The following is a 16,494-nucleotide window of genomic DNA, read 5'->3' on the forward strand; positions in this document are numbered from 1 at the left end:
TTGTGCTTTGTTACACCAGCTTGTTGCAGGATTTCTTTTACAAGGTGTTTTACAGATGATTTTCTTTAAGAAACAGTCTTTTAGTTTGCAGAAGGCTTTTGGTCAGCCAGATGCTTCCATGTGCTTCCAGCTTAAGTTAAGCAAATGAACAACTTTCCTAATTTGCTGACATCATCACTAGTTTAAGGATGTCTCATATGCCTGAGATTTTAGCTTGGCACTGGTGCAGAAATGGTTAATTAATAAAGCCTGATTTTGTTTAAGAACTATTTAAAAATAACTAATCATGATGTGAATAATTTCTAATTCTTACCAGCTAACTTTCAGCACTAAGAGAATTGGTTCCTTAACATCTTGAAACTGCTATTAAATACATATTTTAAGATAACTAAGGGGGAAAAAACTTAAGACAATTCAGACATTAGTCCTAGGAGATGTTTTTTTCCCATTTTTATAATGTAAATTCTTATTATTTTTCAGAAAGGATTATAGACTTGATAGGAGTTAAATGTTCTTTGCCTAGTATAACCTTTCCTACCTAAAAGGAAAAATGCAGCAAGGTGTACAAAAGGTATAACTTTTTCATTTCCAATTAGTTCTTAGCAAAAACATTTTTCTTGTTTGACACCTTCACCCCTCCTGTTTGTTATGACACATAAGAAAGGAAGGCAGCAGAATTTTGTTTCACACTTGGTAACTTGGGGTTTTTCTGTCCTAGGAAAAATCCTATTTTCTCTTAAACAGAAAGCACTACATCTGACAACATCAAGCAGTAACTATTAGTCTCTGTCCCAGGTATTTCCAACTTTCACATGCATAGTAGAAAGTTCTTATAAAAACTTCTTCCCTTTTTATTTTCTGCCTTTACTAAAGTGAATTACCACCTACCTGCCCCACCCCTCTCTTTTTTTTTTTTTTAAGCAATGTCATCAATGTTTCATTTTTTTTGTTCTTTTTGAAAGTCTCAGGGTTGCAGCAAACAAAACAGCAATTCTGTGAATTCAAGCTGTAACATCAGGAACACAGAACAGGTCTGCAGAGCCAGGGCAGCGTGGTGCAGCACAGACAGAACCTGACCTCTGTCACAGAAGAGGGAGCAGCTTCTTTGGCTACTAGCACTGAGATCCTTCCTTCTGCATAAATTGTCATAGCAGGAGCTACCATCTCACTTATCCATGCAGAACACAAGCTCCTGCCTTCCTTTTTCTGCCAGCTTGGTACTGTGCTTTGGTAAAGTTGATGCAAAACCAGCAAGTTTTGCATACAGCTTTACCTAACCAGTATTTTCAAAGGATCAGCTGTGCTTGGTTGTAGCCTTCCCTTTTCTCTTTTACAAACTAGGACACGAGTAGCTGCTGCAGCTCCTCTTTCAATATGGTTACAGTCACTCCATGGTCAGTCAGGGCACAAGTACAAAGGATTCAGGTTTGCTGCAACCTTTTTACCACCAATGCAGAAATAAAGCCATTTATTTTTGATAAAATTGTAATTAGTGCAATACATCTTAAAAACAGAAGAATGAAATGAAAGTATTTACACATAACTTAAGCAACAAAACCAATTGTGGTCTGAGGTCATTTTAGTACTTTTTAAAGTAAAAGTAAGGCAAATAAAAAACATTTCAGTGTTCTTTATCCAAACAAATCAAACTCAAAAATCAACGATTGTCTACACATACTGTTAAAAAGTACATGACTTTCCAGACAAGCTCAGACATTTCACAGCAGGAAAAAAAAAATCCAGGGTTACAGTATTGTTCTTTTCTTAAGTAACAAGTAGATATTTTCAGAAGGCTGACAAGCTTCCATTTCTTCTGGCTGAGAGACTCTCAGTGGATTGCATTTCACCTAGGCAGGCAGAATTTTCTTCATCATCATTAAAGCTGTCATATGTGCTCAGCAAAGTGCCATTTGCTGCTCTATCATCCTTCCGCAGAGAGAGGGGCAGGTTTGCTAGGGTGAAGTTAACATCTTTGAAGGCATGCAATAAAAAGATCCCCACAATAATAGTCAGAAAGCCACTGAAGGTGCCAATAATGTCATCAGCCGCCATGTGTTGCCACTCCTTGAAGAGGATGGCAGAACAAGTTAAAACAGATGTTGTGAAGATTACATAATATATTGGAGTCACTATTGAAGTGTTGAATATATCCAGAGCCCTGTTTAAATAGTTGATCTGCGTGCTCACACAGACAGTAAGGCTTAGCAGCAGAATCCAAGACAATGGATGTTTCAGCACTGGTTTTCCTGCAAAAAGTTCCTTTATAGCAATGCCCAGACCTTTGACACAGGAGACTGATAAGGCTCCAATTACAGAGCAAATTGTTATGTACACGAGAATGTTGGTCTGTCCATGACGAGGTCCCACCACACATATTAGAATTAAAGACACAATGACAACGAGCGTTGCGAACACCACAAAACCTGTGGTTGGAGGAAAAAAAAAAATCTTGTTATTTATAGACACTAATGGACACACTTGTTACTTATGGACTCTATTTATCAGAAGCAGGGGTATTTATCTTAGAGGTGCAGGGAAAACACTCATTAACAACTCAGCTTAAACAGTAGAGTTCAGGATGTTTCTCATTATTCCTCCAACATCACATGATGATTTTAGAGTGAGCAAGCCAAAACAAAGGTTGTAGCTCAGGCGTGCTGTATTACCTTTACCAATCTATTGGCAAGACTACTACAGGATTAGATTGCTAAACTGCCTTACACCCAAACTCTGAGGTGTAGATGCCACTGGACACAGGCCTGAGTCTGAATTGAGTCTTTTTTAGGAGATGATACATTTTGGCAGGTGGCTGTATTCATCAGCAGGTTTCCAATGATTAGGTAATTCCTTAAGAACAACTTTTTAGTCTCTGTGCTATTTCCTCACGTTTAAGATGAATACCTACCTTTTCATTTTAAGGACAGCTCAAAGTTGGGCTTAGAGATGACACACTTCAATCAAAAGTTATAGAAATTTTGTTTATCCGCCTGTGCTGCTGCATTTGTTTAAACCGTCACGTCAGTGGTTGCCATCAAGGCACTTTATTCAAGGCCAGACAAGTTCATCTTGCCCTCATGCAACGTTCTCTATGAATTATGTTACAGAATTCAAATCTCTACTTCATTTGGACATGCCTACATGAAGCAGACACAGGCCACCTTCCTGGAACTTGAATATAATGAAACTATAAATGAAGCAGTAATGAAACTATAAAATGAAGAAATGATGGGCTGTATACAGCTCAAGCCAGCATTTTTCTTACCTGGATCACCTAGTTTGTGGGACATTTCATCCAAAGTTTCTACTTCTTCCTCTTGTGGAGCATGAATTACCATCACAGTTGATCCTAGTATACTTAACAAACATCCTATTTTTCCATGTAAATTAAGTTTTTCATTTAAAAAGAAGGATGACAGAATGGCACTAAGAAATAAAAAGGCACCAACAAACATGGGATTAGTAATATTCATTTGCTCATCAAATTACAGGTTGTTTTGACTGTACAGGTCACTTGCATACACAATCTGCAGCTTAAAAATAGCTATTTTCTATCTTGAGATACTTGCTGGGGACAGAACTACCTGTTAGTATTTGGCATCTCTGCCCCAGAACCCGTTTTTTATGTTGCCTGCCAAAAAAATGCGATATCTGAGAACTTGCAAAAATAATTTTACAAAGACAAGAATCTTAGGAATGAAATACTGCTCTGCTCTGATCACCGTGTTTTTTAAATGCAGAAGACAATAGCTTTTTCCAGAGATGGACATGTAGATGCATGGCTAGAACCCTTTTATATTACAGCCACTATGTATTTGGAGAAACTTAAAAGTTACTCCTGATGTTTATAAGCACTCTGTTGTAAAGAGTGCATTTATTACAGCATAGTTCAGTGACACATTTCTAAAGAAATATTTTACTTTTCTGTCTCAAGTCACCCTGCTTTCTGTTAGTGTTTCTTACCTTACAAGAACACTGAGAGCTCCTAGAGGAGTCACTAACGTAGCTGGTGCAAAAGCATAGGCAGCAAAGTTCGCTACTTCGCCAGCTCCCACTGCAGAGGAATAGCAATTAAAACCCAGGAGTTAGGCTGTCTCATGCAACAAGCCTCTGATCAGGGCAAGTAAGTGTCCACAGTGTTCATGGAGACACAAACATGCAGCAAGGGAACAATACAAATGACAGCATTCAGCTAACAGTACTAGCAGAACACATCCCTGCCCTTCGTCCCCACTATTAAATTTTAAAAGCAGGCTGTGGAACTACAAACAACAGGTATTAGAATTAATTCTACCAAATCAGAAGGTGTTTTATTTTAGTGTCTGTGCTGTAGCTCCCCAGCCCGCCAGCTTGACTCATGAAGTTCAGCATAGAGAAATCTGCAATAGCAGGATATAGCACAGCACATACAGTAAGCCATAATTACCTGACTACAGACAGTAAGTTGAGAGTTCAGGCAATGAAAAAAATTAAGAAATCAGGCATAATCCCAAAATATGCTTCCCTTCAAGAAATCCTATATATCTAAGCACTTCTCTGCTAAGACAAAAAACAGAATGCATATTGGAAGCAAAGACATACAAAACCAATGTCTGCCTAGTTCCACTGCACAAAGAGGGCAGTTACATTAAAGGAAGAGCTTCTGGTGTGAGAGAAGTTACATTAAAATCTGAACTGCATCCATCAAATTACCACGTAACATTACCATGTACTGCAGAAACGCAATCTCGTTCCCTTTTCTGTAACCATGCTGCCATCTGTGGCATAGTTATTTATTAAAATTATATAATGCAAATTGTATTTTTGACACTTGGATGAATAATTGTTGATACTTACTTGAAAGAAGTCCGGCCCACCACAGCCATTCCTTAAGGTATGCATGACCACCTTGACCTAAAATTGAAAGAATGTTGGCTATTCCACTAAAAACATTGAGACCCTGTCACTTATAACACTGCCATGACATAAAATAATTTTTGCAACCCATGCCCTTAAAAACATGAACAGCCTTTTGGTAACTAGGCTCTCCAGGTAAAAGGGTTGAAATCAAAGCATCTTCAGTTTCTGATGTGCCTGTGCCTCCTACAACCAGTTATTTTATTTCTTTAGAAATGGCACTGATGATTATATCTGCATTACCCTGAGAAACAGGGCTCTTTCAAATCACTGAAATTATACGAAAAGCCAAGCTATGTGTCTCTTACTAAGACTGCTGCTCTGCAGAAATTGTACATGGTTTATATGTGGCTGATTACATGTACAAGCATCACATTTTCTCATTCCAAACCAGGGTGCATGAATTACATATCTCAAGATCAACCATCTTTTAGTAGCAAAGATGACAGGTACTGAATAAAAACATTCAGAGTCAACCTTCTGAATCATCTGAGGATGCTGCAACTATCCTACCTAAATTTATCTTCTTTCAATTTAAAACTGTTGGGCCTTGTCCTGTCAATACAGGCCCTGGTCAAAACCAAACCAAAAACAAATCCAAAACCAAATCTCATCTCTCTGTCCTTTATAATAAGCCCCCCTTTAGGTACTGGAAGGTGCTATAAGGTGTCCCAAGACCCTTTTCTTCTCTAAGCTTAACAATCCCAACTCTGTCAGCCTATCCTCAGAAGTGTTCTGATCCCCTCCCTTGCCCTGCTGGTCACACTTGATTTGGACACATTTGGCTTTCTGGGCTGTGAGTGCACATTGCTGGGTCATGTCCAGCCTCTCATGTACCAGCATGTCCAAGCCCTTCTAGGCAGCGCTGCTCTCCATCTGTCCATCCTCCAGCCTGTGTTGATACTGGAGCTTGGCCTGACCCAGGTGCAGCACCTTGCTCTGGTTCTTGTTGAACCTCATGAGGTTTGCACAGACCCACTCCCCAAGCCCTCTGGATGCCAATTCCTTCGCTCTAAAGCACCAGCTGCCCCCCTCAGCTCAGCGTGGTCCATGACCCTGCAGAAAGCATACCCAGTCAATGCCACTGTCTGTATCACTGATGAGGATATTTAACAGCATTGCTTCCAGTATGAACCCTTCAGGTGTACTACTCATCACACTCAGTTACTACACGTGACTTTTAGTTTTCTAAAACAATCTTCTGACACCCAAACATGGTTAAAACTCTCTTAAATTCACTCATTCAGGAGCACAGACACAGTTAAGAATGCTGCTTGCAATTTGCAAGTACAATTTAGACTTAACTGACATACAAAGGAATCCTTTGACAAGTGTCCCCAGAGGGCATTACATATGCATTAAATAGCATGTGTCACACAGAGTTAAGGGTATCTGACTCCAGAGAAAAAACACACTGGCTCTATGTTTTAGGTTTCATACACGTGTAACAAAAACCCAAGAAAGTCAAAATAAGATCACTAGTTCGATGAACTAATGAACAGAAGTAATCTTCTGTTAAACAGCAAAATCTAAACATCAGCAGTGTATTAAAAGATGTAGGTACTTACCTGCTCTCATGGAGCCTTTCCTGGCTAACCGGAGGAGACCTTTCTTTTTCAGGATGAAACTTCCTCCAATGAAAATGCTTGAACTCATAGCCAACACCAGACCAATACAGAAGTCATACTTCCCACGAGTTTGGCTCATCTCGTAAACTACTGAACACTGTCACATTGATCAACGAGGAGTAGAACTTCTGATACTCAACAAAAAATGATGCAACACTGAAACATGAGCAAAATAATCTCATTAGAATTAAGCTGGCAGAAAAAAGTGCTGAATAGAAAAATCCTCAACAGCTCATGTGACTGGTTCTCCTGCAAGTGGCTTCTGCAAGGAGTGGTTAACAAAAAAAAAGGCAATCTGAAGCATGTATAAGCTTGCACTAAGGATGAGTAACTAACAAGTCTGAACACAGAGAAGGAAGAGTTTCTGACCTGGCATATAAAAACTGAAACCCAAACAAACAAAAATTCTTTAAGAAACTTTAAGGAAATTTTACAAATATGTAATTTATTTTTCTTTTCATTGAATATGCAAATCTGTGTCTGGCACACCATGATACTGACCATAAAATGACTTACACTGAAATCAGTCTGTAATAGAGTTTGAGAACAGTCGCAGCAGCATTTCTTCCATATAAACTCCCTAGAAAAAAGAAATAGAGTATTAGAAGGATGTTTAATCATATAGCCATTTTCATAATACAAACAAACCTCATATGCATGCACATGCAATTACTCTTTAACAGAAATATTTGGCAAGAAATAAGTCCTTCGTTAAATTATTTTACACAGTTTCCCATACTTGCATGAAGCACCTTTCAGTATTACTTTTCTCTGTACTTTACTGCTTTCAACTTTGATTCATTTGCTATACCTCTAGGAAAACCTAACAGAGAGCTACTGGTAGGTTAGCATTAAAACTGAACACAGATCCTCTTACTTGCATCTGGTTAGGCTGCGAAAACAATAAGCACTCAACATGGCCCTACTCAAAATGCTGCATGAGCCACAGCTCAAAATTCTCAAATCCTTAATCCTTGCACAGAAATTATTAATATCTTATTTCGTAGGAGAAACTAAGTAAATGATCTACAAGAGAGCGCTTTCACTTTCTGAAAACTTTTAAAAATAAACTAGATTCCTGCATGATACAAAACCACCTAACAAATAAAACTAAGAAAGACAATTCATCAGTGCATGAGACAGACCAAACCCAGCCACTTCACCAACTGCATAAAATATCATCCTAGTTTTAAATTCAAACAAGATTTTCAGTCCCTTGAAGAAGTTTTTAATGCAAGGAAAAGACATAAGACTTTTGTGGCTGTTCTCTCCACCATCTGTTGTAGCAGGTGTAATGCACTCTGTTCAGGTAATCGAGCTAAGAATGCTCTTCCAACTCCAGCTGGTGCAAAATGTGACAGTGGTATAGCATCATCTGGGGGAGGAAGGGCTGCTTTTGCTAAGCTTTATACTTTACCAGTTTTTTCAACAATTGCTACTTCAGCTATATTATTAATAGGATTATTTTTACTGGTATAACTTTTTACTAAAAGAGAACTCTCCATACTGGCAAAGCCACTTTTTTTTTTTTCTTCTCTCCCTGGCTTGCATATCTTCACCTACACTGACAGAGGAAAAGAGCATCAATTAGTCCCATCCTGACACTTTCTACCCACTGCATTCCAGAAACAAGGGAAAAGCACAGGCTGCTTTTCTTTGCAGCAGAGGGAGAATTCAATTGCAGAAGAATGAAGACCCTTGTGTGCTCACAGGTAATTTTATGAATTTAGACTTGAAAAGGATGTTACACATCAAAACTAGTATTTCTACTTTCCTTCATGTCCCAAATATGCTGAAGTGCCCTGTTAACCTTGTAAAAGACTCAAATCTCAACTACTTAAATTACATAAATTCAGATAACTTACTGCTAGCTCTTCCCATCACATTTATTTGTCCTAACAGACATAGCCAGTCCCATTTCTGCTTTGGCTGGACTGCCTTATTTCCTAAGATTAATTCAGATGTCTACAGTTGCAGACATATGTCACACAGTCATGGTGGACCCAGCTTCCCTCTGAAGAGATCTGGTTCCCTCTGTATACAGCAGATAGAACTTGCATGTGCAGAACTGACATGTGGAAGGTCAAAGCAGTACCAGGCACTGGAAGTTTTACACTTTAGGAAATCAGAACTTTAATTCTAACCCTAAGACTTACTAAAAGAAGAACTAATGCATGCTTATAAATATAATCAAGAAAAATTATCTATGGACATGAGAAAATGCCATGAAACGAGCAGTTTCTGGAATAAATAACACCTCTCATGTTTCTGCCTTGGGACATGCCAAAGCTGTTGCATTCCGGCAGCCAGGGCCACAACTAGGTTATAAACAGAGGAAAGCCAGAAAATGTAGGAGTTAAATAAAGCAGCTGTGCAGTGCTGCAAAGGTTCTCTAATCAAGTTCACAGCTGATTTTAACACATAGAACACTTCATCCACTCAAGACCAGCAGTGTCATGGAGGCGTACTAGTTTCCTGCTTCTTCTTTAGTTCAGAGAAGTAAAGAAGGACTGAGACTGTCCTATTCACAGAAGCTACAACATCCACCATGCCTCCAAGAGCCACTCGTTAATGAATAGCCCATGGATCTGACAGTGTCATCATGAGTCATAACTCTCAGTGTGCAACAGTGCAATGACAGGTCACACAGGGAACTGGGTTTGAAGGTTATCAGACATGGATCGATGGAGAAACTCAGAATGTGAAAAAAAAAACTGTGGGAGATAAGCAAATCTAGATCAGGCACAAAGTTTTTTTGCTTATTTTCAAGATGTAACCAAATGTATCATAAATGCTAGCAAGATACAGACTCTCTGGCGTAAAACAGGATAACACTTGGCCTCTTTGCCGAGAAGTTGTTTTCTCTCAAAAGGAGCACAATCACAGTGCTCCAAAGATGTTACATTTATTGCAGCAAGTGACCTCTCTAAATATTCAGAAACATTAAAAGTGGTGTAATGAGAAGAAGTAATATTTTACATTTAAAAGCAGATAAGCATAAGTAAATATATGGGAGTTACCAGCCAAAGAAAATTAGTATCACTTCCACAAGCTGTACATTGTATGGAAGCAATAATTAGAGCTGGGAAAGGCAGACATGGTGCATTGTTCTAACTTTGCTTACTTGGCCACAAGCCCTCTAGAGTTACGCAGACAGTCTTAAAAGACTTACAAGAAATAATCTAAATATACACTACATTATTTAAATTCAAGAATCTTTTTTAAAACCTGCTCTTTTCAACTATGATCAGGATGATGCCATTAAGCAAAAAAAAAATGACCTTAACAGGCCATTTATTTCAACCCTTTGCCACGTACTACATAATTCACTGCTGCTCTTCATTATAGATAATTCAGCCAAGCTTCTCCCACAAAATTCTTGCAAAGGAAACTTCACAAATGTGGCAGCCACGCTTTGATGCCATTAGGAACTCTAATTATCTGATCATCTTCACTTTTACTACCAAATCCCACTGCTGGAAAAAGATACAAGTCCCTTTATCTTTGAATCTACATATCAACATTACCCTGCAGGTGTCTCCTGCTGTGCCACCCTCCAGGTCCATTCCCAAAAGCTTTTTTTAAGTGCAATTTCCAAAGCTGTATATAGTACTTTGGCTTGAGTTATTATCACTTCTGCAATAAGTGGTAGACTGTATTTCTTTATAAACATCCAAACCAGGTGGGTTTTTTAGCCCTTTTTCTGCAGTCACCTACTGTTGACTCATTTTCAACTTCTCTATTGGTATAACTTCCTGCACTTGTATAGCAAATTACTCCTGCCTGGGTGTAATATGTTCCATTTACTCCTATTAAAAAACATCTCTTTTTTTAGAAATGTTTCCTGAAAGCATTCAACCAAGGTTACACACTGGCAACCCTTCCCTGCCCAATGTCATTGATTATTTCTTTGTCTTTTGAACCAAATCAATAACATTAAACAGACAAAGATTCAGACATGATGAAGATTTTTGAAAAGCCTGCTTTGACAAGACAATAATACTCTAGGTACAGGCATTCTGCATCTTTTGAACAGTTCTATGGTATTTTACTGTCAACTCTGCTAAAGTTTTTTATGCTTCTAACTTTGGAATTAAGCACCTATTTAATGCCCTTCTAGCCATAAAGCTTGTCAGAGAAGAAAAGGAGGTTGAATCAACAAGTTGCTTTAACAAATACACATTGACTATTATGTGTCATGTTGGCTATTATGTGTGCCCTTCTTCCCTTCCACAAGCATAAAACTACATGAAACAAACATTCCCAAACGAAACAGAAATCTAAATGTTTGGTGATGAGCCTGTAGGCAGCTCCATACATACCAATTTTGTTCCTAAATCCAGAGGCATTCACTTCTTAAGTATTTTGAAGTTAGGTTTCTAAAACAGAAGTCAAAAATAGCATTAATTGGCATGTTAAGAATTTGGCATGTTAAGAAATTATTAATAAATCCACTATTTCAAGACAATTTAATTTTCATGCATGACACACAAGACCATGTCCAATCTATGCTTTAAAAAGGAAGAGGATTTTTGTAGCATAATATTTTGAATATTTGAATTTCAGAATGTTTTGAATAACAAATCAGAGTGATTTTAGATTTGATCTTCCTTAGATATAGCTTGTCTGAAGCCACAGTTATTTCATCCTTTTGCTTTTCACTTCACAAATCAAAGAAACTAAGCTGTGATCTAAGCTATTCTTTAGAAGGTACCATATTACAGTTGAACTGAAATACTTTCCTAATTCCTTCAGTTTCATTCTGTAACTAAAGTGCTAAGGCACTTTTATTGCAAGATAACTAATATAAAGTTTTAATTATGTGCTTTGATATGGTGAGTTTTCAGAGGATGTTTCTATAGAATCACAGAATACACGGAGTTGAAAGGAGCCCACAGGATGATCAAGTCCGGCTCCTGGCCCCTGCACAGGACAGCCCCAGGAAACCCACCATGTGCCTGAACACACACAGGTTTAAACTCTGTCAGGCTGGTGCTGTGACCACTGCCCTGGGGAGCTGTTCCAGTGCCAACCCAGTTCCTCTGGGTGAGGAACATTTTCCTAATATCCAACTCAAACCTTCCCTGACGCAGCTTCAGGCCACTCCCTTGGGTCCTGTCACTGGTCACCAGAGAGAAGAGACCAGTGCCTACCCCTCTGCTTCCCCTCATCAGGAAGCTGTAGACCCTGATGAGGTCTCCCCTCAGCCTCCTCTTCTTCAGGCTGACCAAGTGGCCTGAGCTGCCCCTTATACAGCTTCCCCTCTACCCCCTTCACCACCTTTGCAGCCCTCCTTTGGACACACAGAATGCTGGGGCAGTGGGGAGTATGAACACAGAAATGTTCTTTGTAAGATTACTAAATATGCCCCCAAATATACCTAATTATTAAATCCAAGCCTTCCTCAGTCATGCTCCATCCACTCACAAACATATCTTTTAAACAGAGGTACAGAGAGAACATTGAAGGACAGACACAAGAGAGCATTAGGATAAAAGAGTTCAAAGCTTAGTCATGTGCACCTTTAGAAGACCAAGATGGATGCACAATGACCTACAGATTCTGTATACACTGTTTAGGAAACAATACATTCAATTTTGTACTGCACATTTGCCCCAATACAGGATGCAGTTTCCCAGCTCTGCCAAAGTTAAAGACTGCCTAAACTTATAAACATAATTATTTACATATTACACACAGGCAAGCTAAAATCATATTTATGTTATATATATGCATATATATTTTAGAGGCACTGTCACATGCTCAGAAAGCAAAACATACTATCCTACAGCTGTCTATTTTAAAAGGTTTAGATAAACTATGAGGAAAATTAATAATACTTTACAGCAGATTTCTTATTTATAAAGCAAAAGCAACAAGCACTTCATCTCATGAAACTAGGAGGAAACAAAAAAAATCCACATTAAAAACCTATTCTTTGCATGTGCTACTTGTAGTTATTCTATAAAAACTGACCCTTAATTAAAGCACTTTCACATAAAGTTTAAAAGTATCTTCACTATAACAGTGTTACTCATTAACTGAATACAAACTACAGGCAGTGCTTTGTAACTGATACTGCATTGACTGTTTTCATGGAAAGCTATCAAAATAGACTCAAGATAAGACTTGCCTCATCTTTGCTGTACCTGGCACATGAGTTCCACTCTTGTGGGAGGAATAACCAGCACAGGGTCACTGAAGTTCCACCTTTGGTATTTTATATGGGCAGTTTCAAATTTAAGATAATCCAGGAAGTTAAAGTCCAATCTATACATTAGTCACAGCTACTCTTTTGACACACTGATAACCTGTTATAACCTGCTTTCTTGTTTGCAGGATTTTATAATCAGAATGAAGTACTTTAAAAAAAGCAGAACTAGTGTGACACTGAATTCTAAATACAATGATACCAGCGAAACCCTATGGAGTTTATGGAGTAATTTTCTATCAATGAAGCTGTTACCTTGCAGGGGGAAAACCCTAACTGTACAAGGCACATCAGAGGCATTAAGACAGAACCACAATGACTTACATTTATCACGTTTTCAGTACAAACAATGTTAAAGACATCGTAGGGAAATAGAGAAAGCTGACTGCTTGAAAAAGACTGGGGGAAAAAAACATGGGGGAAGGACTTAGATCCAGGCAATATCTTCACAGTGTATGAATGAACAAAAATCTTCACTCTGAATCACAGAATCAACTAGGCTGGAAAAGACATCTCAGACAGAGTCACACCTATAATCCAACCACCACTATGTCAATAGACCTCGGCACTAAGTGCCATGTTCATCCAATCTTTTCTTACACAGCTCCGAGGACAGTGACTCCACCAGGTACCGCCCTGGTCAACCACTCCAACATCTCATCACCCTGCCTATGAAAAAATTCCTTCTAATGTCCAATCTAAACCTCCCCTGGTCAGCTTAAGACTACAATGAACTACAATGCAAAGCTACGACTGCTTTCTTCACGTCAAAATGATGCAGCAGGGCTCTGAAGTTCTGAAGGTGCTCTGGAACCAGGCTGCACAAGACTCAACCTGGGATAACTCAACCCTGGACCAAACCGAAGACAAACCATTTATCTCCCTGGTTAACCACACGCACACGCCAGCACGGGGCACAGCGGCTCGGAGCACGGGCAGACCCAGCACACTGTACCTGGACACCTCTGCCCGGGGGGAGAACCCCGCCAGCAGCCCGATTTACAGCTTTTAATCTCGGCCTTCTCACACCAAAGCACAAGTTTCCCACTACGGAGAAACCACCCTTGGGCTTGTACAGCCAGACTCAAGGCCCGGAGCCCTGCGCCCCCGGCCCGCTCGCTCTCACCCGCAGCGCCCGGCACCGAGGGCCCAGCGCCGAGCGCTCCGCGGGGAAGGAGCCCCGCCTCCCCCCGCCCCCGCGGGGCCGGCCGGGCCCCCTCCCGCCTCTCCCCGCCGTTACCTGCGGTCACGGCCCCGCTCACATGCCCGGCGAACCAAGAGGAGACGGGGGCGGGGGAGGCCGGAGCGGGCGGCGGGAGGGGCCGGTGCCCGTCCGCTCCAGCGCCATGAGGGGACGGGACGGGGCGGGAGAGAGCGGCAGCGGCAGCGCAAGGCGAGGCGGTGTCCCGGGCCCGTCCGCCCCCTCCGCTCCGCGGTTCCGGCAGCGGCCGCCGGAAGGGGCGCGGCCCGGCCCCGAGCCCCGCCCGCCGCGGGTGACATTCCCTTCCCGCAGGCCCGCCTTCCCTTCCCGGGTTGGCGGCGGTTCCACGGCCGGGCTGGGTGCTGGCGCTCTCGCCGTGCTCGCTGCGGCCGCCCTGCAGCCGGGGTGTAGGTCATTGCCGCCACCCGCCCCTGCCAGCATCCGCGCTGCGCAGATTTTGCACTCACAGAAAATCGTAAAGTCACAGAATGGTTTGGGTCGGAAGGGGACCTTGAAGATCATCCAGGTTCAACCCACCCTGCCGTGGTCAGGGACTGGCACACCTCCTACTATACCAGCTCGCTCAAAGCCCCATCCAGCCTAGCCTTTACCACTTCCAGAGATGAGACATCCACAACTTCTCTGGGCCTGTTTCAGCTCCTCTTCACCGTCACAGTATGGAATTTTTCCTACTATCTAATCTAAAACATACCTTCTGTCACTTTGATAGCATTCCCTCCTGCACTGTCACTACATAAATAGTCTTGTCCCATCTTTCCTATAAGTTTCCTTCAGGTACTGGAAGGCGGCAATTAGGTCACCCCGAAGACTTCTCTTTTGCAGGCTGAAATAAACACAAGCTGTTTGCCATAAGGGAGAGAGACATTTTACTGGGCCAGGTAAAGGGAACGGTTAATGAATCAATTTAATCATTGTCATCCATTCTCAGCACTGCTTTACCCAAACCGCTTTCATCTCATGCAAAGTAAATGGATAAATACAGTTAGACAAATACTTGTCCTCACACACAATGAGTCTTTCAAAGTCATAACAAGCATCAGGCTCAGAGGGTTCTTAGGTTTCTTCACGACTCTCTCTGAATATGCTTTACACAGCTGCCTTGTAACATTAAGTCTGAGCAACCAACACTGCCAAAGTACCTGTGGTATCTCCACATGGAACATGCAGCTCTTTAAACCGTGACAGTTTTGTCACATCCCTTAGTGACAGCAGTTCCTATTTTTTCAGTCTTCTCAGGATTTGTGTTGACATTATCCTGGTCTGCACATGTAGCTGCTTCATTTTTGCAACACATGGAAACAAAACCAATCTTGGCTTTCCCTCATGGGATACCCATGACAAAGCCGCTCCTCATCATGTTTCCTGCTGTGCTGTATCTCATTAAAAATGGTCCCTTGCTCTGAAGAAATTACATTTCTACACCACCCAAAGCCCATGGATAAATGTTAGGCCTATTTTATTCTCTAAGGCAACATTCCATTCCCCAATATAAAACCAATCTAGTATTCTTGACATGAACTATCTTTGCACTTACAAAATAGTGTTATATGTGTATGTATATATAAAAATATACTTTAAGATAAAAAAGCTGCTAAGCAATTTACAGTTATTATCTATGCACTGACACAGTAAGACACTGGCTTTTCTGTGTTTTACCAAAAGATATCAAAACTGTGAAGTCTTTGAAAAAGTTAACAGCTGGTGAAAATGATTTCTCAAATGGATTAAAAGATTAAAATCTGTGCCACCTAAACCAGTACAGTATAAACAGAAGCAACTAATTACTGATAGCTAGGTTCAAAGCTTAAAGGAGCTAAAGAACTTCATGTGCCTGTGATCATGCCAAATGCTGATAATGTGTACGTGTACATATTCCTGAGTTGTCTGAAGCAAGTCAATTTAGTCTTCCCTTTCCACTCTTGTCTCCCTCGGCTCTCCTCCCTTCAAAAACACCTGACAACCAAGCTAAAACAATAATGAATAAATATATGAAAATATTAACTCTAATATTAATCTCTAAGCAGTTTAGACATTTATGGAACTTCAGTTGTTCTGTTAATCCCCTCTTGTGTTTTTTTCAGCTGCTATTTCTGCTTAACATACATGCAACTGTTCAAAGTACAAATTCAATGCTTTCAATTTGGCACAAAGTTTGGCACAATAAATATTTATTTCAAAGCCAGGGGTTGTGCTCAGTAATGGAAAATAATCAAACCATCCCAGAGTAATTTACAACAGCACAGTATTTCAGGCATGTTTGCTGAGCATCTGGCAAGAACTCCAAGCATGAGAATGGTGGTAACCTGCCTAATTTAACCTGTTCTCATAGGGCAATTCAGGTGCACAAAGCATCCTTGTGCCCAAGGAATCTAATGAGAGCAGTCAATGCAGGTCCTTTTGTGGTGGATAGATTTTTTAGGGCTTAGTATCTACTATGTGTATAAATATCTTGTAAAATTTAAAAGGGCAAAGGGCAAAAATACACCTGTACAACCTCAGGAAGCTTTAACAGGGTCTCTGATGACCACTTTCCTGCTGTG

At 40.5% G+C, this 16,494-nt stretch overlaps 1 protein-coding gene across 4 annotated transcripts; it reads right to left on the bottom strand.

The window, feature by feature from the left end:
- Positions 1 to 1,438: 1,438 nt before the first annotated feature.
- Positions 1,439 to 14,183, bottom strand: NIPA2 (NIPA magnesium transporter 2). Of its 4 annotated transcripts, none has more exons than XM_059839434.1 (8): positions 13,973 to 14,183; positions 10,844 to 10,900; positions 7,038 to 7,101; positions 6,462 to 6,677; positions 4,834 to 4,890; positions 3,961 to 4,051; positions 3,263 to 3,423; positions 1,439 to 2,423 (listed from the first exon to the last, which is right to left on the bottom strand). In XM_059839434.1, the coding sequence occupies exons 4-8, from the start codon at positions 6,598 to 6,600 to the stop codon at positions 1,786 to 1,788; spliced, it is 1,086 nt and encodes a 361-aa protein (XP_059695417.1). In that variant the 5' UTR covers positions 6,601 to 6,677; positions 7,038 to 7,101; positions 10,844 to 10,900; positions 13,973 to 14,183; the 3' UTR covers positions 1,439 to 1,785. The 4 variants fall into 4 exon arrangements, with proteins under 4 accessions (XP_059695417.1, XP_059695420.1, XP_059695419.1 ...); XM_059839437.1 differs by having other exon boundaries at positions 7,023 to 7,101; XM_059839436.1 differs by lacking the exon at positions 10,844 to 10,900.
- Positions 14,184 to 16,494: the final 2,311 nt, after the last annotated feature.

Source organism: Haemorhous mexicanus, chromosome 2 (assembly GCF_027477595.1).
Source record: "Haemorhous mexicanus isolate bHaeMex1 chromosome 2, bHaeMex1.pri, whole genome shotgun sequence".
NCBI classification, from domain to species: Eukaryota; Metazoa; Chordata; class Aves; order Passeriformes; family Fringillidae; genus Haemorhous; species Haemorhous mexicanus.

Bases quoted from the DNA above. Each gene is read 5' to 3' on its own strand.
- NIPA2 (XM_059839436.1), bottom strand. From the start codon at position 6,600: ATGAGCCAAACTCGTGGGAAGTATGACTTCTGTATTGGTCTGGTGTTG. The intron at 4,891-6,461 runs GTAAGTACCTAC...TTTCAATTTTAG, and splicing joins GAAAGGCTCCATGAGAGCAG to GTCAAGGTGGTCATGCATAC. The intron at 4,052-4,833 runs GTAAGTATCAAC...ATTCCTCTGCAG, and splicing joins GTGGGCCGGACTTCTTTCAA to TGGGAGCTGGCGAAGTAGCG.